General features: G+C 32.4%; 1 protein-coding gene across 1 annotated transcript; it reads left to right on the top strand.

Annotated features, from left to right (window-relative positions):
• Positions 1-1,631: 1,631 nt before the first annotated feature.
• On the top strand, positions 1,632-21,748 carry LOC145613887 (uncharacterized). The gene is made up of 8 exons (XM_081668927.1): positions 1,632-1,828; positions 4,547-4,727; positions 5,009-5,061; positions 5,760-5,847; positions 5,927-6,615; positions 7,128-7,340; positions 7,453-7,506; positions 21,161-21,748. Exons 1-8 carry the CDS (start codon positions 1,820-1,822, stop codon positions 21,317-21,319), a joined length of 1,446 nt encoding a protein of 481 aa, XP_081525053.1. The 5' UTR covers positions 1,632-1,819; the 3' UTR covers positions 21,320-21,748.
• Positions 21,749-22,316: the final 568 nt, after the last annotated feature.

Here is a 22,316-nt window from a genome sequence, read left to right as displayed (position 1 = left end):
TTGAGAGGGCGAAGCTCGCTTCAAGGGTATGATTCGTTCTTCCTTTTCTTGTGCTTATTTATTTATGCTTTATGGTTTTATTAATTACGAGTGGTTCCTTGGGTCGGGGTTGTTTCCGCGGTGAGTCAGACTCACCAAACCCCAACAGTTATGGCCCAACATTGCATGCTTGCGGTGCTGCTGGTGTGCTCGTGCTTGGCCCAGCAAGCAATGCGGTTGGCCTTGCTGCGATGATGCGGGCTGGCTGCTAGTTACGCCTAGCTTGTGCGCTTGGCTGCGATAGCCTAGACTTGCATGCAAGGCTAGCTCGGCCCTGCTAGGCATGTTGAGCTTGCGGCGCGAGCCTTGCCTTGCGGTAATGGCTTTGGCTATCCATGCCAGTCACCCTAGCTTAGGCATCGATTGGCTTGGCCAATATGATGCTAGGATTTTCCTGAATACTGAATTGTTGATTAATTGATTTTTACCGTCTCGGCGTTTTATTAATTCAACTCGACTTGCGACGTTTGGTCTCGACGCTTCTAGCTCGATATCCGACGTCTATCTTCATAATCCTTGAGTGAATCATTAATTCCTTTTTAATTCGTCATGACAGATCGTTAGTTAGTTTGCTTGGGTGTGACCGGAAGGGTTCAGTCAAGATTACGCTGTAATATTAATTATACATTAATATTATTGATCGGAAGCGGCCTCCAACTACGCATTTCGATCACTTGACCTTATTAAATAATTAGCTTTATAATAATTCTGAAACCTCTATCGTAATAATACACTTGTTCGAAGGACACCATTCCTATCAACGCTCTCATTACATTGACCATCGACCCTTCCTTTCCTCTCAACCACCTTACTCACCTTAAAGTCACCGTAGCCGACCCTTGCCTTAAAGCCACCATTGTCGGCCCTCCATAGTGTCTTCTCGCAATGCCTCCAACATCATTTACAGTCTAAAGTACAATTAAATTCAAATTTAGAATTCAAAATTCAAAATTTTCATTTGCAAAATTTTCACGGTGACATTTTCAAAACTATTGAAGTGGGACCTAGTGGGCCAACTGCCTTCGGCCAATAAAAACCCTTGTTTATGTGGGGTACACATAGATTATGATTATGTGTAGCCTTTTCGGAGTACATGATAAAGTTATTAAAACACCCATGATTTATGAGCCAAAATGACGTTAATGATTTGTAATGAATTAAGTACACGTTTCTCACAGAGAGAAACTTGGATTTTCTCTATAAAAACTAGACCAAAATAAAATCAATAAGGTTTCTTTTTTTTTTAAAGGGTTATGGTCAGTCAATAGTCCACTAATAGTAACTATCAAATTTTAGTTTGTTACTTCCTCTGTTCCTATATTTTTTCTCCATTTTCAAAATGTGGGTTAAACTTTGAAAACTTTGACCATAATAAATTTTCATTGTCCTACAAAAGAAAATATAGTCACGTGGATGTATAAACGATTAATCATGAGTCTTGAAGACCACGCAAAATTAATCGGGGCAAAAATAAAAGGACAGAGAGAGTACATGTGAGAGTGGGTAGGATTAGATTTAGTTGAATACATCCGTTACATATAAGACCGACCCTACAGAAAGATAAAGACAAATAATGAGGTAGTGAAATCGGGGGCAGTTTTTCCCTCCCTCCTTGCAATATCTCCTTTCTCTCCAGTGTCCACTTTCTCACTCCTCCGTGTCACTTTTCGGCGGTCTGAAGCGTTTTTCAGTTTCGAACATTCGCTCACCATTTATCCGTCATTTCCTAAGACAATCCTTCTCTCTCTACCAGAGTCTCCATTTTTTCTCTCTGCCGACCATGAATGAGGTCAGCTTTCTGCTACTTTTGCTCTATTTTACTTTTGGTTCTGCTGTTCTTAATTAATTTTATTTAATGATTTTAGTTTTGTTTAATTATTTTTTTCAAGTTCTGCTAATTTGTGGTGTTGTTCTTCAGCATTTTGATTTTGTTTAAGTTGAAGTAACTTATCAATTGTTTTGCTTTTGTGTGTTTAGTTTTTTTCGATTTTTGTTGTTGTTTACGGAGTATTCATTGTGTTTTTAATTGATTTCGTTGTTATTTGTTCAAATTTTGTTGTTAGTGTGTTGTGAATTTGCGATTAAATGCTTGAGACTGTAGTTTATCTACTGTTAGGACTGAATTATTCGATTTTGAGCGCTTGATTTATCATGCATGAGATTTTTGTTCACAATTGTGCAGTTTAAATTGTCTTTTTTAAGCCAATTTTAATTGAGAGGTATGACAAACTTGTGATTAAATTGCTTAACTTTACCGTCTTATCGAAGTAAATGCTGTCGGATTTAAGTTGAATATTTTCATATACTTGTATAGTTCAACATAGTCCAAAGAGTCACTATATTAGGGAAATTTAATTGAGTGCTTGAGTCACTATAATAGGGAAATTTGGTTGAGTGACTATTTTGACTATTAAACATAACTTTTGTTACATGGATTCGATTACAGTTGTTCATTTTGCATGCTTGTCCAAGTGCTCGACTCGATTTATTTTGTAAAAAGTTTGTGTGTTTTTCACCTTTTTGCTAAAATCGAAGTGTTTAAGTGTCTTATTAGACTGTCAAGCATCTAACTCAAGTGCTTAGGGTGAAATAGGAGTGTTTGTTAGCTATTGACAGTTTTTTTTTTTTTTTTTTTTTTTTTTTTTTTTTTTTTTGTTGTGAACTAGTGTGTTTAATATCTATATGTTGCCTTTTAGTTGGACCGCCTATGCCTTTATAACAAATGTTTTTGATAATAACGATGTTTCAGCAGTAGTATTTTAGACTCATGTTGAGAGGCACTTTATCAAAGGGATGATATTGTGCAAGATTGTGTTGGAAAATGTATAAATGGTAATTATCAGTACTAGAAATTGAAACTTCTTAAATTACTAATTTAATATTTGTGAAATACCGGATTACATAGTGTTCAAGTAATTTGTTTAGGAAATAGAGTTTTGTGAGTTTATGATTACTACCTACGGCCTACTTAAACAAAGATCTTCCAAAAAAATAAAAATTACATAAAATTATCTACAAGGTTGACAATTAAACACCAATTATTCTTCTCTCTCTTTCCTGTCCTCCCATTGATTTACTTATTTTCTTGACACATTAGTGATCAACTCTAGCTGTATTCAATTATCTACTACTTGGATCAAACTTCAAAATCTTTATTTAGAATAAGAATGCCAACTTAGCATATGGAAGCTCATATTGAAATACTGAAGATATATCATCAATTTTAACAGTGTAACTAAATTGTTTGAGAGAAGTTGCAGATAGAAAAATGTTGAAGAAAAAGAAAGTGTTAGGGAGACAGGGATTTGAAAACAGATTTGAATTAGGATTTGAATTATTAGGTATGGCAGTGTTATTTGGGATTATATAATTTGTCAGGCTTTTTTAAATGATGTTGATTCAGTCTAAATTAATCTTTTCAATCTCTTATGTCCTAATAAATGTTAATATGTTTGGGTTTACTCAATAAGTCAACATCCTATGCTGGGAACCAAAACCAGGTTGTTAGACAAATTATACTCCTTAATGTTTCCATATACTCTGTGGGTTTCCTGCAGTTTTACTTTATTAACATTATGAAATGCAATACTTTTTGCTTAGCAATATTTTAATTAAAGTCCACTTTGAGGTCTCTTGTGCGGTGTGCCTGAAGGTAATGTGTAACTCATTGGTTAGAAAAAAGGTAATGGATTGTATCTGACTGTACAGGTATAACATTGCACCAGAATGCAATAAGTGTTAGGATATATGCATGTGTTTGGATTAAATTTTGTTGTTTAAATGTGGCCTAGCAAACGTTGAGTTGGTATGGTTAATCTATATTCTATATGTTATATATGGATATGGTAACCCTTGATTATCTTGATATTTGCGGAGTGCTGATTTGAAAGCTGGTTTCCTCTTGATGTGAATTGCAGGAGCTCCCTTCATGCCACGGTGTCTTATATTACGTATATAAATTTAGTGTTCTGGTCAATTATGAAAAGTGATGTTTGATTTATTGATATTTTCGACTGTTTTGGTTGGTGGTTTAACTATATAACAGGAATATAACCATAAGGGACCATGATTCAGAGTCTAGAATTCCACCTCCAATCATTTTGTTCTACCTCCCTTGGATATGTAGATAAATTTTTTTTTTTGGGAAAAGTTGAGTAGGTGTAATGAGTAAATATGTGGTTGGGTGTGAGATTGTGGGTTAAGAGGAGTAGTAAAGAGGGTTCTCCAATAATGGAATAAAGAACAGACAATCTTTTGATTGTAAATTTGGCATAATGTAGTATATTGTCATCATTTCAATGAATATTATGTCTATTTGTTATTTACTAGAGCACCAAGCTGTCAAAAGGCAGTCCCAATAATTGTGGAAATATCAGGCAACAACACATGAATGAGTGTATATTTATCTGGATTATTTGTCCTGAATGAGTGTATATTTATCTAGATTATTTGTCTTACTTGAGTGTTCAGTTTGTCACCGCTTGCCACCAACTTTTTTTTGATCCAGGTTAAGAAAGATGAACATTATATTGCCGACTTAGCATATGGAAGCTCTGATGCTAGACATATGTGGGCTGAATCTAAAGAAGATCAAGCCTCTGCACTGTATTTTGATGCAAACTTTGAGGATGCATTCAAAATTGATGATATATCTTCAGTATTTCATTATGAGCTACTTGCCGAAAATGGTAAGGAGACTCAGCTTATTATTAATTGTCTTATCATCTCCAATTTCTGAAATATTCAAGAGTTTGTTGCTTGTACTGTGTAACATATCTTATCATGTCTAATTTTTTAAAGAGTTGTATGAATAAAAGCACCTGAGAGCTGTGCAAATCCAGGATCAGTCCATAATGGTTACCTCTGTTGTGTGTTCACAACTCTACATTTAATAATCACAATAGTCCTGATGTGGTTATATAATTATATTACAGCATTCTAAATTGAATAATTTCATGTTTTTCTGAAGGTGGGCTGAATTCCTATATGACTGAAGAAGGGAAAGGCGAAATATTATGCAGTGTATGTAGCTCTTTTTTTTCTTTTCTTTTTTTCTTTGTGCATGTGAAAAACGATTATCATCAACTTCCATGGTAGGGTTGCATGCTTGCTATCTTGAAATAATTCCTAGCATTTAATACGAGTATATAATAACACTGCATTGTGATCTTTTGTTAACTCTGTGGTTCATTGTTCATGTTCTTGGCATTGCCTTCTGAGCTAGTTTGACTAGCATTTTCATCCTTTTGATTTCTTCTTTTTTATTTGATTTTTTTTGGCATTGTCACATTCTTTCATTCTTTTGTTTTTAATAAAATAATTTTTGCTAAAATGTGAATGTGATTTTTTTTTTGTGTTTATTTTTTGAATTTCGAATTTTTTTATTTGTTTGTTTGTTTGCTTTTTTTTTTTTTCATCTCATTGTACTCTTTTCTTTCTGTTATCCTTTTTGACCACGTGATTTGTTGTTTACATCCTTTGCACGTTGCATATTTGTTTTGTGTGTTGTACAAGCTTCTTTCACACTGCAAGGTCAAAGTTTGTTCTTGTCTGTTGCTATTTGTTGCATAAAATTTCTTTTCTAAAGAGCTAGAAACCACTTTTTTTTTAATTGTATTACTCTTGATAAAGATAAAGTGGCATTTCTGGCTTTGTTTTCGTTGTCAAATTATTATTTTCTTTCTATCTTGAATTGTTTGCTAATGGAAGTGCATTTGTAGGATTTTGATGGAATTCTGAATGAGGATAAATTAACCAACCTACCTCTTGCTGTTAGTATCTCACATGCATCTGAAGATCACTATTTGGGTATGTTTTTGATGGATTTCATAATTGGGTTGAATAGATAGACTTAGATCACTAAAGATTTCCACTTTTGTGTTTTTAGATGTTGATTTTGATAAAAAGGTCCCTGATCTGGACTGTAAATTCTATGATGAGTTAAGTGTCGGTAACTTGAGATCTGAGATCCACTCTCCAGAAACTAGCAATGAAGAAGTTGGGGTATCTGAATCATCCGTGCTAGTGCCTCGATGTTTCAATGATCAATTTGGAAAAACTGCTAAAGAAATGCATGGTGACTTGGGGAGCAAATGTAGGTATCAGATGCCAGTGGAGGATAATATGGGTTTAAAATGCTCTCTCGTTAGTGATGTTAAATATGTTCAGGCCACTAATGATGATCGAAATACTTTGGAGATCGGAAGTTCCTTCAATGACGATAGAGATAACACACATGTTTCTTTCCCTTATGTTAAGCCACCATACATTTCCATATATACACATGACGAAGTTGGCTCAGCAAGTCAATGCACAGATGTGGATGATTTTTGTGTGGAAGACCCATCAACTGACAGTTGTGCTGAAACTAAAATAACCCGAGCTAGACAAAGAAGATTGTGCAGACCTCCGCAGAGGTATCTAGATGGAACTTCATCCTTGAAGTTAAGGCTTCATAATGCTAAGAAACATCCTAGCAGTTTATTAGAGGATAAAGATCTTGGAGTTAGGTCTCTGAAGAAGCACAGCAGAAAAGCATTGGAAGTAAAAGCGTCAAAGACCTGGGCAAGTGATATGGTATAGACATATTACTCTATACATTTCTGTCTTTGTATGTGTACCTACTTTGCCTTTTATTACTTGAATTTATTCAACTTTTAAATTTAAGTTATCTTGAATGGAGCTCATTTGGTCCAATGTTTGCACTTGAAGTTGGTAAAATTGTTTTGGAAAATGTTTATTCTTAAATCATATCAGTATGTAACTGAGGGATCAGATCGTCAATGACTTTTTTTATTGCTGAACAGTGGACTAATGGAGTCCTAAAGTATCAAAAATGGCTAGCCAAACTGGGGATTATTTTTGGTGGTTGTTTTTGCTGTAAAATTTACTGTGATTTCTTTTACTCATTGGTAAGAATATACTTCGTATATGTGTATCACAGCAGTTCAATTGTAGCCTGTCCCTTAATTTGAATCTTGATTTCGATATATGACAGTTGGAAGCTTATTGCAGTCACTTTTTTTTGGTGATCCATGCTGTTTGCAGGCTTATTGCTGTTAGCAATTAACATGACACGCTTTTTGCAGGAATTAGATTCAGATGAGGAATATGAGCCTGTTGAGTCTAGCTTCAATGGCAGAAAATTTAAAAGGAATGACAGAAGGAAGAGTTGCCAGCCCTGGACTTTGGATGAGGTAGTAGCATTGGTTGATGGAATGTCTAAGTTTGGTCCAGGACAATGGACTGCTGTAAAGAAAACATTCTTCTTATCTTCTCGTCGTACTGCTACTGATATCAGGGTAATTTATAATGCTTGATCTTGCTGTTTCCATTCTGCATCTTTTTTATGACTGCTTTTTTCTGTGCAAACAACCAACCTTGGAAATTATCTGCCTGTGGTGGTCTTTGCAGGATAAGTGGCGGAACCTTGTAAAGACTAATTGTAGAAGTTCAAAGGGGAAAAAGGTTTGGTTTTACATGCTTCTTGCTTGCATATTCATTTTGACCTGCACCTCAAATGACTTATTTGGACTGATGTATACAATCACATTTCATGAGTTATCTTAATCTTTAATAACTTATACTGTTGAAATCCTTTCCTTTCATCATCTTTTGATCTATGGCTTGCATTCAATAATCTTGATGAGTAAAACACTTTTACATAATGCTAACTATGTGAGTTGTTCATCATCCACCTTCTGACTAACATAAACCATCACCCACCTTATCATAGCATGCCTATTTGATTACATACACTATCTTTGTTTTCTGTTTTTGAAATTGAAAAATTAAATAATTGTTTATGAGCTTGTCAGAACAAGACCTACTATCCATATAGTTCATGTTGCTTAAAAAAGCTTATTGACTTAAATCTAGAGTGGTTTTAGATTAACTTGGTGCCCTTTGTTTTTTCTGAGAGAGAGATCTTTGTTTTTTTTGCGGTAAAGATAGGATACTAGGAGTATTTGTGAATGATTATTCTGAAGTGTATTTTGTGTGTATGTTTATGTGTATGTCTTCATTGTTGTGAAGTAGTTTGGGACTCTAAAGCTTCCCAAAGAGCTTTACATTTACTTCATAATAAACAGCCATAAATATATTAACCATAAGCATAATTACATATGTCAAGTAAGGGACCTGAACTTAAAGAGACCATAATTGAATTAACGCAACACCAAGTTATCTTTTATTTCTAGATTAATTGTTATATCTAACACTTGTCTTTGAGGGATGATTCTAGCGTAGTCGACAAGGGATGATTCTAGCGTAGTCGTCGGATGACTACGGACGACTATACTAAGAAATTAAATCTAAACCGTTTATTATGTATGTTGCTTAATCTTAACCTTTGAATATTACAAATTTTAAAAAATTTTAAAAAACCTAATTTACACATCATTTATATGACCAGTTAGCGACCAGTCATCGATCAATCAGCTAAGTGTTGTTTGTTTTTCTGCTTTTAGAGGGTAATTTTTTATTTATTTATTTATTATTATTTTTTTTTTTATCAAATTACAATATTACAAACTACCATCCAAATGAATTATTATAAAATCGATTGTAATTTTTTTAGAGGAAAACTCATATTAACAATTTCAACCTTCTTTAATGGTGTACTTCATCTTCATCTTTTAACTTTTTCGTCCAAAACTCAATCTTAAATTACCAAACTATATATGATATCAATAAGATTAATGTATAATCATCATATTTATGTGTCAATATAGTATTAATTTATGAGTTTGAAATCAATGTAATTATATGTATACACAATTTGATTAAAAAAATTGCGTTATATCTTATGACATTGTGTTTAATTTTATTTGTCATATGATTTTGTGGTAAATTGTGATTAATCATATGATTTTTTTAGTAATTCGCCATTGTTAAAGCTTGAATCTACAATGCCATTGTTTAAGTTGGTCGTTTGTTTTCGTTGAACATGAATTTATTTTATTTTATTTTTGTACAAAAATAAATAAAAATTAAATTGAAAGACTTCTATAATTTTAGCCTTTTTATTTGATTGTTTGATTTAGAAAGCGTCATTTGGGAGAAGGAATATATGAGAAAAAAATAATATAATCAATCTGATTTTTTTTAGCTAAAACAATACAACGATATATTAGGAAAAAGATTGCATCAAAAAATAGATTAGGAAAAAGAGAAAATGCTATTCATTTTAAAAAAATAAAAATATTCATTTTAAAAAATTAATCAGCCTTCGTTGAAAAAAATTTGATGATTTCAGTTTTTTTTTTCTTTTTTTTTGAAGCCGATAATTTCAGTTACGGTTTTTTCACCAAATGCCCTTGAACTTTTCAAAAATTCACCAAATACCCTCAAAGTTTTTCAAAATTCACCAAATGCCACTGATGTTTATTAATATTCACACCGTGACCTTTGGCGTTAAAGTTTCGTTAGCAATAAAATTTCATTCACCAAATGCTCTATCTTTGTTAGATAATTACACAAAATACCCTAATTTTTTGGAAGTACAATGTATAGTTTGAAATTTAAAGAGACTAGCTGTTAGTTATGATTTTCACCCTTTTTTTTTGCATACAGAGTCGATACATAGCATCTCTCTTATTTGTTTAACCACAAATTTTTAACACCATGAGTTATCAATCTAAATAATCCTCCTCAATGTATGAGTACTTTTGTGTAAGAGTTGCAAACATCCTCTATTCATAAAAAGAAGTGGCGGAGACCTCGCAAATAGAGAAAAAGAGGGCCGAATGATAAAGACGTGATTACTTACGAGCTTATTAAGGAGTATTTATACAAATAAAGGGTGAAAACCAAAGCTAACGACTTGTTTCCTTAAATTTCAAACTAGATGTTGTACACTTGTGCTTAAAAAAATAAGGGTATTTTGTGTAATTATTTTACAAAGTTAGGGTATTTGGTGAATTAAATTTTATTGCTAACGGAACTTTAACGTCAGGAGTATTTTGCGGTCACGGTGTGAATATTAACAAACGTCAGTGGCATTTGGTGAATTTTGAAAAACTTGAGGGTATTTGGTGAAAAAACCGTTTCAGTTATTTAGTACAGTTAAAAAAAGTAAAAAAAAAAAAAAAATTAAAAGTGATTTCACTTTAATACTTCGGGAGGGGGGGGGGTGTGTGTGTGTTGATTAGTACTCAATCTTTGACTAAAACTTTCTTTAATTATGTTTTTTTTTTTTTTTTTTTTTTTTTTTTTTTTTTCTTTTCAATTTTACAATATATAAATGTATGTGATAAATTTATTTTATTTCTTTTGAAGTAGAATATATATTATAATGATTTTTTTCTCAAATTAGTGTTGACATTTAATTTTTTAAGATACTTCGTATTTGATTATAAGTACTACGTATTTAGATTTTGGAATATTCATATTCATGTATAAAGAAAAGATGAGTTTTAATTGAACCTTGTTATTTATCAATGACATTATATTTGATTCTTTAACCATTATTCAATTTTCTCTAAACAAAGGGTTAAATGTTCTATTTAGAGTTACTTGTACATTTTGGGATCTCTAAAATATTGAATTTTTTACATAGTAAGATTTATTTATTTATTTATTTTTTTGTGTGTGTGTGTGTGCAAGTCAAGTATAATTATTTAAGTTAGGATGAACATATGTTCCTTAAAATAAGGGATAGTGGATTGTTGTTTTCTTGCTTTATTTTTTATGTTTTCATGTCTTTTCGAATTAAAAAATTAGATTAAAATTAAATTTTGAGTCAAAAAGACATTAAAAAGGTGTGTTTGTATTTGAATTAAATATTTTCATATTGAATATATATTTTGTAATATTCAAATGGGACCCCCCAATTAATATATAGGGAATCTCAAATGATTAGGGTTTAATCAAAATAGATATACAATACAACAAATTTAAAGTATATATATTAAATTGTTGTTGTTTTTTTTTTTTTTTTCAAATAGTTGTATATCATATATGTTTTGTGTCTAATGTTTCAGAAAAATGAAATAAAAGATTATGTATGTTTTTGGTGTTAATATTCTACTTTTTTTTTCTTCTAAGATTTATAGTGATGGACTAAAAAGCAAAGGGAGAACATGTAATTGGTTCATTCTTTATATCGCTCTTTGGATTTAATTAATGGGTTATTCCATCAGATTATGACACATATATACACTCACGCACACACACGTACACACACAATCTTAATTAGGACTACCTTATTTAATTGTAATTACTTTCAAATATTCTTAATCGGAGCTACGTAATACGGAGATGATTATTCGATCTGATAAACGGGTTGGGTTTAGGTCGGTTTAGTGTGGGTTAGGTCAACTCGGGTTGGGTCAATTCGGGTTTATGTTGTAACCTATGCAGGTTGGGTTCGGGTTGGGTCATGCTTGAGTCGGGTCACGTCAAGTCATACATCTTATTGGGTTTGTGTTGAGTCTGAGTTTAGGTCGGGTCAATAACAGGTTGGGTTACATTCTGGTCAATAATAGGTTGGGTTACATTCGGGTCGGGTAAATATAATAATAGGTAAGGTTTAATTAAGGTTTTAACGGGTTAAAACGAGTTAGGGTCATTCTCTGGTTCAAGTCAAGTTCGGTTCAAGTTAATAATTTATGGGTTATAATCAGGTCGGATCATTTCCAATTAAGTCAGGTCATATATGGGTTTGGGTCTCAAATACTGGGTTAATTTGGATCTCGGGTTGATTTCAGGTCGTGTCATATCGGGTTCAGTTACATTTTTCAGGTCGGTTGGTTAACAATTCATGTACATATTGAATTATATATTGACAATTGAATTTCTCATAGTAACTTGTTTATTGCACAAGCACACAACTACATAAGTGACACACATAAGATGTCACTAATTTCATATAGTACAATCTTATATTCTTATTTGCGTGGCAAACATCATATTCTTAATGAATAATTTAGAAAGGAGTATGTTTATATCTTTATTTTCATACACGTAAAAATTATAAAAACATGATATTTATAAAATATACAATAAGCCGAATCTAACAAGACCACTTATGACTATATTATCTTTTATAAATTAACGGTAAATTATGGTCAAAGTTTTTAAAGTTTGACTCAAAAATGGCAATGGGGCAAAAATAAAGGGACCGAGGGAGAGTACTTAATTGGGACTACTGAGTGCCTTCTTTTTAACAAAAGATAAATGTAGTAACCTTCAAATATTCTTTATTGTGACTTTATAATACTTAATTAAAACTTCTTGATTTGATTATATACCTCCAAATATTCTTTATTAGGACTCTATAATACTTAATTGGGACTGCCTAATTTGATTGTAGTAACCTTCAAATATTCTTTATTAGGACTCTATAAAACTTAATTGAGACTTCCTAATTTGATTATAATATATACCTCCAAATATTTTTTATTAGGATTCTATAATACTTAATTGGACTGCCTAATTTGATTATAATACCTTCAAATACTCTTTATTGGGACTCTATAATACTTAATTAGGAATATATAACCTCGAAATATTCTCTATTGTGACTTTGTAATACTTAATTAAAACTTCCTAATTTGATTGTAATACCTCCAAATATTCTTTATTAGGACTCTATAATACTTAATTGGGACTTCCTAATTTGATTATAATAACCTTCAAATATTCTTTATTGGGACCTATAATACTTAATTGAGAATACCTAATTTGATTATAATATATACCTCCAAATACTCTTTATTGGGACTTTATATTACTTAATTGGGGTTGCCTAATTTGATTTTTTTGGATATCACCGTTTGAGACTTTAACTAACTAAACTATTTGATTATCTTCATAGTTATAACTAATAAGGATTCTATGTGAAGCACAATTTATTTATACAAGTAATGTAAGATAATCAAAAATATTGAGGTATTTTTTTTTTTTTTTTTTTTTTTTTGGAAAAAATCAAAGAGTTATTGATGTAATAAGTAATTAAAGAAAATATATTGATATCTTCCACTTTATCTTAGTAGAAGACAAATAATAAAAAAAAAATACTTATCTTACATAATAAAGATAGTATCTTTTTTGAAAATCAATGAATATACGATGGAATAAAATAAGATAAGGGTTGATGAGGGTGTGTCTATTATTATTTTTGTAAGTCAATGAATATTATTTTTTGATTATTAGTTAAAACTAAATAAAAGCTTTATTAGTTATATACTTCGTATACAATAAAATATTCATTTCAGTTGACTTCTAAGGATTTTTATTTACTACAGTACAATAGTAGTGTGAATAGTGTTTAATATACTTTAGACAAACAACAATTTGTTTCATTAAAATCTTTTTGGTATTTAGATCATTTAATTAGACAAACATATACGATAGTGGTATAAAAATAGTTAAATAGAGTATCAAATCTTAAATATATTAGAAAATTAGCACTTGAACCGTGAAAATTAATAATTCATGTATTTATAATTTTAAATATGTCAAAAAAAAAAAAAATTATATTTGTGAAATCAGTCAACCAAAATATAACTAGATTTATATGAATATTCAAATACATTTATTTATTTTAGTTCAAAAATACATTTTTATACATGCCTAAACAAGTATGACAGTATTGACATATAATTATATATAAATGTATTTCAATTTATATGCTAAATACACCAGTTTGGTAAATCCAATAAACATAATTATAAGATTGTAACAAATTATTTAAGGTACTTGTCAAAAAAAGAAAAAAAAAACCAAATTATTTAAGGTAAAGATAAATGAATATAAAATTTATTAAATTTTTTTTAAAACAAAAATCCTCAATGTGCGCCTAACTAACAGGGAAAGGATAAATAAAGACAAAAATTATCAAAAAATTAAATAAATCCTCAATTTATGTTTAAGGCTTAACTAAACTGCAAGTCTTTTTTTCTTTGCTATTTACTTTTTTTTTTTTTTTTTTTTTTATTTTTTTTTATTTTTATCATTCTTTGCTATTACTTCATTTCCGGTTATATTTTGTTTTTATTATGTGGTTTATTACCTCTAGAGCTTTAAAGTTCTTCATAATGGGGATTACTCCCGTTAAAAAAAAAAGAAATAATGGGGAAACGATTAAAAAAAAAAATTAAAATATCATTTCAGATCATATAATAATTATTGTACATGAACATGATACATGAGTTTTGAATTGTATTTTAAGAAGTTACATTGTTTAATTATCCTCTGAGTTGTGATTCAAATGAATTAACTAATTTGATTTTCTTATGATTTAAAAATACAGACATAATTGTGATAATTTGACATTGCATTTACAAGTTATTCATAGATTTTAGTAATTTAGGGGATAATTTGGTGAAGGATGAAGGTAAATAATGAAGTCAAAAAATGAGGTTCAATGTTAATGTTGACAATGGAGATTAATAATAGAGATGAATCATGTTGAAGGGTTAAGATGATTATTTTTCGATTTGTTATATTTCTAAGATAATCATGTTTAAATAATAGTATAATTTAATCAATCTTACTTTAACATTATTAATAAATCAACCACGGTTTAGATCTAACATTTTTATCGGTGAAGGATGAGTGTTTTGGTTGAAGATGATATAGATTGAAAATGAAGTTCAATTTAATTCATACGAAGGTTAATAAGGTTAAAGATGATACAAGTAGTTGAGGATGAAATATCTTTTTTTAAAAAAAAATGATTTTATTAAAAAAAAAAATATAATGTCGTTGTACAAAAAAAAAAAAGTTAACCAAACAATCCCTTGATGACTGTATAGTGTATATCATAGGTGTATGATTGGACGGCTAGGATTAGACAAATGATATATCAACGGTTCAGTTTTAATCTGTTACCATAGTCGCCCATAGTCGTCCGTAGTCGACGACTATACTAGAATTTTTTTGTCTTTGAGAGCTAAGTCTTAAATCCAAGATGCTTTATGAGCTCTTTAAACTCTTCAGTCCAGAACAATTTGCAAAAACGGTCCCTCCATGTCTAGAGATTTTCTGTAAAAACACTAGCCCTGGTCTCCATTCCCAAACTGATTTCGAGAGAGCACAATTAGTTAGTGCTCTATGATGATGTCTGATTATTGTAATTCTGATATGTAGTACATTAGGTTAATACTCCCGTTTCTTTTCAAGTCTCATAAACTGAAACTTGATCTTTAAATGATGTTCTTGTGTAATCAGCTTTTTGTATTGTAATACCTGACGTCCTGACTTATACATAAGATCAACCAAGATGATTTTCCCAAATTTTAAAGGAATAAATGACTATAATAATCCAACCTTTTACCAGTTTGCTAATATAAAGCCATCCTTTTGATTCTTTTTCAATAAACTTTTTACAACTATGCCCCTGAAGAATAGGTAAATTTTTTTAGTTTACTGAGATCAACGGTGATAAATTTCCACTCCACAACATCTTATTTTCTTTCTCTAAAATAATAATAATAAAATGTATAACCCACCCACAATTCCATCAACAATACCATAACCTTCAGCTAACCACCTTGCCGCCTCTCCCAACACCAAGCACCACCAATGTTGCTGCTCTTCCCATCACCAAAACCAAAGTCCTGACCCTCGCTTCCCATCCGATCACTAAAAACCCACCCTAGCTGCCCTTGCCGCCCTTCCAACAACAAAACCAACCTTGCTTTCCTTCCCAACACCAAAACCACTACCCTCAACGCTGCTTCCATCATCAAAACAAAAGCGTCCGCCGCCCCTTCCCAGTGTGCCACACCAACAATATCACCGCACACTTGTCTTATGATGGTTGATGTTGTCGGTCACAAGAAGAGGAAGGCGACACTGATTAGGTAGGATGCAATGGAGGAGAGGAGAGAGGTTTCCCTAGGGGAGCGAAAGAAGCAAAAGAGACCATGCGTTGTTGCAGTCTCGTTCCCGGCAATTCATAAGACCTAGGCGAAATAAGTATATATATATATTTTAAGTTCCTATAATTAAAAAAAAAAAAAAAACTGTACAATAACCAATAACATATATGTATAATTTGACACATTAAAAAGTATGCTCACCACAGAAAATTAGTAGTCCAAGTTACATTATTTAAAGGTTGGATTTATTGCTGCAAAATGATCAAAAGTCATCCCAACAAAAAAATAATACCCTTAAAATCACCTCTATTTCAAAGATTGCAATATTACCCTTTAAAAATCTTACAATTAAAAAATCACTTATCTTCCTATTGTACAAATAAAACTAAATACTTGTAGTTTCTAAGTCATCTAAGCTTGGTCAAAAGTTACCCTTATACGAAGTATACAATTTACGTGGTGGTTAAAAGTTATTCTGACATAAATGTTTTACAATAATCATTTTTTTATTAGAATCACCATGAACATGAGAATGACTTATAGTTAGACTAAAATTGAGCATTGAAGGCATTGATGGGTATAATTGCGGAAGTTGGTCGACATTAAAAGATATAAGAGTGAAGGGGTGGGGGTCGGTGGTACCGGGCAAAGTGGTTGTTGGTGGTGGTGCTTGTGCAAGTTGGTGAAGGAGGTCATGGTCAGGTGGTGGTGATGGGGAAGAGAGAGAATGAAGTGGTGGCTAAAGTGGTTTTTCTTATTAACTTTAAATATCAAAGCTGAAATATAAAATTTCTAAACCAATTAGAAAGTGCTTTGCATAGGTGACCAACTATAAAGGTTTGTTTACCGGTTGGGAATGTTAAAAGTGGATTGGTGTCAACGTTTGGATTACAAATTGCTTAATGGTTATAGTATTAGAATCAACTTTCCCATTTCTTAAGGAATTTTCTAATTAGATTGCTTGATTATGAGATGAGTGCTTAGTAATGTATTTTGCTTGTGTTGATTGAACAATAATTTCTTAATTTTGTCACTAATTAATAAGGAAAAAAAGAGACTTTTGAAAATAAGGAAATTTAAGATAATCCTTTAATTTTTTTTTTCATTTAATTTTTTTAATTAATTTATTTATTGATTTGTGAAAACGTCAAATTTCGTTCTTTGACTCAACATATTTGATACTATTAGCATCTGTAATGCACACTCCATTTTATTTACTCAATTACCCATTCTCTTTCTCTCTCTTTTTTTATCCTCATTTGAATGAAAAAACACTTTGGATTCTGTTATGATATGTTTCCCCCTTTTTTTAATCGCACCATTTGCACTTTTTTCACTATTTACACGGCTCTTTTACTACAAAGTCTTGTATGAGGTGAGTTTACGTTTTTCTTGTTTTATTATCGTCAATTTGAGGGTAATATTAACACTTTTACAGTAACTTTAATCCCTTTAAGGATAACTTTCAGTTTGTAATGACTTTAATTGTATTTTAGTATGTAATTTGCTATGTTTTAATGGATACATGCTAAGAAGGCTAATATGACTAATTTAATGCATTTTAAATATTTTTTAAAGAATAAAATTTATTTTAGGAAAATGGTAACTTTTCTAGTATATAAGGGTAACTTTAACCGTCTTACAATAACGCAATGAAAGTCCGCCTTAATCAATAATTTGTGTTGTGAGTCTGTAACTATATTTTGTGCTTTTTATGTTAGAAAAAATAGTCATGTGAGATCTTATTAGATTTTTATTTTTATTTATATTTTAAAATGTATTTTTTCTAATATATCCTATTTTTAATTGCACTAACTAGAAGTGAATTAAGGATATTATTACCAAAGGTTTTTAAGTGTCAAGTATGAAACTCTAAGTGGTATAATTAAAATAACGGAGGAAGTATATTATATTAGTAGAATAGGTTGTGCATATGTGATCATGCTTGTGGTCTTAGGCTTTAATATAATTGTGAATCAATACATGGCAAGCAAACTAATGCCCTGGTGCTCTCAAACCCTAATTTATTTTTGGATAAATTGGTAAAAATAGTCCCAACTTTTGCTTGTTCGTCCAAAATAATTCAAATTATGGATTATCTTAAAATGATCCGAACTTGAGGGTTATTCAAACCTGTTAAAGTGGTTTTTGTTTTGTTTAAGTGACACGTGTCACCACGTGATCCATTGAAATAAATTAATTGAAAAAAAAAGAAAACCTAAATATAATGCCCCACCCAGCCATGCAACCCCATCATCACCCAGCAGCCCCCCTCCCAAAAGGCCAGCCTGGTCCCAGTCTCCACCGTCTTCGGCGGTCCAGATCCCCATCCCCATCCCCGGCGCTGCATTTCCCCTACCCCTTAAACCATCAAACCCCTCCCCCACCTTATGAACCCCCAACCAACCCTCCCCACCCTCGGAACCTTGTCAACTAGGGGTTCCGAGGGTGGGGGAGGGTCGGTTGGGGGGGGGGGGTTCAACCAGGGATTAGGAGGGGTTCCGGGTTGGGTATTAGGGTGGGGGTTTGGTGGTTCGGGGGTAGGGGAAAGGCGGTGCCAACATGGGGGAAGGGGGGCCCGGGCGTGGGCGGGGATGAGGGGATGTGGAAGGGGGCCGTGGCCGGTGGTGGGGAGGGTGCTCGTGGGTGGGCTAGTTTTTTTTAACCCTTTTTTTTTTTCAATTTTGTTTGACACGTGTCCTCTTAACTTATTATGTAGTGTATATCCTAAAAACATGACAATTCTATGACTTCTCGATGGTTCACTTGAGCAAGTTCACTTCAGTAATCAACACCTTCTCAAGCTATAAATTTGTCACCTCTTTTTGCCATTTTCCAACCACTCCCATAGTTTAAACCCTTCTGTGCAGGATCTTCAGGCTAATATAATTCGCATTTGATGAATTGCCATCTAGGATATATTGAACTCCATAACCTCAACAATGCCATAGGTACACCACACTTGGATTCCATAGGCTGCCTCGCCCTCAAACCCACCCGAAGCACTTGAATTTGACATTCTGATGCTAAAATAAAGAAAGCTTTCAAGTTCAATTTGTCCAAAAGATTCTGTAAACACTTAACCAAATCTTAGGGTTTGTGAATAACAAAAAATCGAAGAAATAAGTTGAGTAGAAAATTAAGACCTCAGGTCTTTTTGGACAAATAATTTCCAATATTTGTATTAATTTGCTTCTCTGTACGAATTTCAGGACATAAAGCACTATGTCCTAGAATTTTGAGTTTTTGACATGTGGGATACTTGTTCCAAAAGATTTCTTTCTCTTTCTTGCTGTTTGTTAACACATATTAATCAGTTTCTTTCTCTTCTTTATATCCCTGAAGTCGTCTACTGTCATTCACCCCCCCCCCCCCAAGTCCTCTACCCATTCCTGGAAACCCAACACTTCTACCTGAGTTCAGGTAACGTACATGGTATCTAGGAGACATTAAGGGAATCAAAAGGGTCTTTTACCTTTCTTGCTGTTTGTTAACACAGTTAAATCATCTCCTTTCTCTTCTTTATTCCTGCAAAGTCGTCTACTCTCATCCCCCCACCGCCAAAAGATTCTCCATTCCCTTTTCTCTAGATTTCTACACTACCACCACCACCCATAATCTTTTAACTCCATCCACCACCACAACCACACTTAACTTTTAACTCCATCCATTATCATCCTAACGTCGATCTGATCAGTCACCATGAAACCCACCCACTTACCACCATGAAACCTGCTCACCAACCCCAATATCCAATACCCATGAAAATCAACCCAAACACTACAAAAACCACCTTGCCTAACACCAAGAAAAATCCAACCACCAAATATACCAAAAACAATGAACGAAAAAAAAAAAATCCACCTCAAACTCGAATGAACATCCCAAATACGTCGAATGAATATTCCAAATATATCTTTATATCTTAAACGATGGTTTTAGAAGGTCCAAGTCGACCATAAAAAATCCATATCTGCAGTTGTAGGGTCGAATTTTACCACTAAAACCTATGTGAATGGTTGAATGAAATGGCGGCGGTGAGGTAAGCTAATACATCAGCAAGGAAGAGAAAGAAAATGGTGAGAGGAGTCTAGGAGATACTCTATGTTTGACTTTTGTGTTTTGTGTAAACCATTTAACCCAATCAACCTACTATATCAAAGGGATTACATACATTTGCTTCCCTATCCTTTCCCCTCTCAACCAAACGGCCCCTAATTGTTTTCAGTACTTATTGTTTGGTTTTAAATAGACCATCTTCTTGTTGTCTTCATGATTTTCATGTCACTACATCAACTTATGTTGTAAGCTCTTTCCTGTAACTGTGTGATCTACATTATCATCATAACTTTGTGAATGATGAAGTGTTCGGAGAATGTTCTACTTTGTTGTGTTAGAAGGTGCATAAACAATGTGTGATGGAGCTGCTTCCAATTGCTCAGAAATTCTCAGTTATGTGTATTGATGCTTTTCATTTTAAACCTGCCTTTTTAGGATATTTTATTAGGCCTGAGACGAGAGTCTTTTTCTTGTAGTGATCCCAAAGGAATATGTTACATGATCTATAGTAATGTTATTGTTTTGATACGGAGGATTATCAGATGATTTGGATGGGTCTGAAACTCCGTTTTATGTTCAGTGTAGTGGACAGCCACTTGAAGTTTCTTTTGTCCGTGTTCGTAACATTAACCTTCTGATTATGTTAAAAGTGTATTTATTACTCTTTAAATGCTGCTTCTGAATAATTCAGTAGAAAATGACAAGATGGTTTGCCAATGAATGAAATTTTGCCTAAAAAGAAGCACTTAGGCGTGCAAGGAGGATTTTGCTTTCTTTTCTTGCTGCGGTTCTTAATGGACAAGTGTTTTCCGGACATGGTTATTCATCAAGTGGAAAGACAAATGTTTTACTTTCTGATTTAGCCAGTTTGTGAAAATTATTTATCATTTCTTAGTTAACATTGTAGATTGTACACTTCAACTCTCATCAAGTCCCTTGTGATAACCCTCACCGCTCAGTAGATAGTTGTTTAATTTGGGAGAATAATGTTGATAATGCTAGATAACGTGTTTTCTCATGCAATTCATATCGTTTCTCATTCTTGATTTTTTAATCATGCCTAAGTTCTGTGTATTAGACATTGACGTACGTGGTTCCTTACTATTTCATGTACGATTATTGTCTTAAGCATGCCAAGTGGTAGGCAAATGCAACAAACTAGTGTTTCACAGAAATATGTTGTCTGTTTGTCACTTGTGAAATTATATTCACTTCATCTGTGAATTATTTTTCAGGATGATCAGAGGAATAATTCGCATGTGTTGCCAAATCCTGTAATAGAACGAGTAAGAGAACTTGCTAGTGCTCCTCCTGTTCTGAGGGGTAGAGGTAGAGGTGGCCGAAAACTTTCAGCTTTAAAATGCCCTGATATGCCCCCTTATTTAGCTGAGTGAGGCAGTTCTGTTAGTCATTACAGAAGCTGCATTTGATGAGTAGTTAGAGGCAAAGATTTGTAACTGTTGAGATGATAAAAATCTTTTTTACCTGATACAATTGAATTCTGTGGTCTAAATTTCGACCCTTACTAGGCTGATTTATCGAGAGTTCTTAATAGCTTTTTTGCATCAGAAAAAGGAACAGAAACCATACAGCATAGTTAATGCTTTTGTCATCTTCCATCTACAAAGTAAGGATATGTAAAAACCTTGATAGGTAGCTGCATTACTTGAGCTACCAATGTTGCCATCATCTGCCAATTGTATGTCTCTAAACATGTAAAGTCTTCTGTTAGAATGGAGATGTATGGGCGTTGTTATCTTTTCACTTAAATGTCCAAATCTATGGTTAATTTCGGATGATGGTAACCAATTATGGTCACCTTATTGCACAAGTAAGCGTCTGTTTATTTTTTTTCTTCATCGGCATGCATAACTTGAGCATCAAAAATTCAAAAGCACTTGTTTTACATGTCTGTTCTTTGTGCTCTTGAGTCAGTCCCAGACTCCAAGCCATTGCTGCAGTTTTAGGCACTGATGATATTGATGCACTATGCTCTATGAATTGGAAAATTGGCACTAGTTTGATAATGTACTACTGTACTGTAATATATATATATATAGGGGAGGGATCCGGTGAGAATAGGTTCATATGTGAGAATTCATACTTATATGAGAACTGATTTAAAATTTAGAACATGTGAATTAAAATTTAGAACATGCGAGTTAAAATTTAGAACATGTGATTCAAATTAAAAATTTGAACATATGAGTAATAATTTAGAACATTTGTGTGAGTAATATGTTTAGAACATCTGATTTAAGAATTAGAACAAGTGATTAAAAATTTATAAAATTTGCTTTATGAAATTTTAAACATATGAGTAAAATTTAGACATACGATTTAAAATTATGAACATCTGAATTAAAATTTAGAACAAATTTAGAAAGTGTG

The sequence above is a fragment of the Chenopodium album genome, chromosome 3 (assembly GCF_948465745.1).
Source record: "Chenopodium album chromosome 3, dcCheAlbu1.1, whole genome shotgun sequence".
Classification (NCBI taxonomy): Eukaryota; Viridiplantae; Streptophyta; class Magnoliopsida; order Caryophyllales; family Amaranthaceae; genus Chenopodium; species Chenopodium album.
Note: the sequence above shows the minus strand (reverse complement) of the source record. Positions and strands in the feature narration are given on the sequence as shown.

Excerpts from the sequence above, each read along its gene's own strand:
- LOC145613887 (XM_081668927.1), top strand. Across the intron at positions 4,728-5,008 it reads TGAGCTACTTGCCGAAAATG|GTGGGCTGAATTCCTATATG; the intron begins GTAAGGAGACTC and ends GTTTTTCTGAAG. Across the intron at positions 5,848-5,926 it reads ATCTGAAGATCACTATTTGG|ATGTTGATTTTGATAAAAAG; the intron begins GTATGTTTTTGA and ends TTGTGTTTTTAG.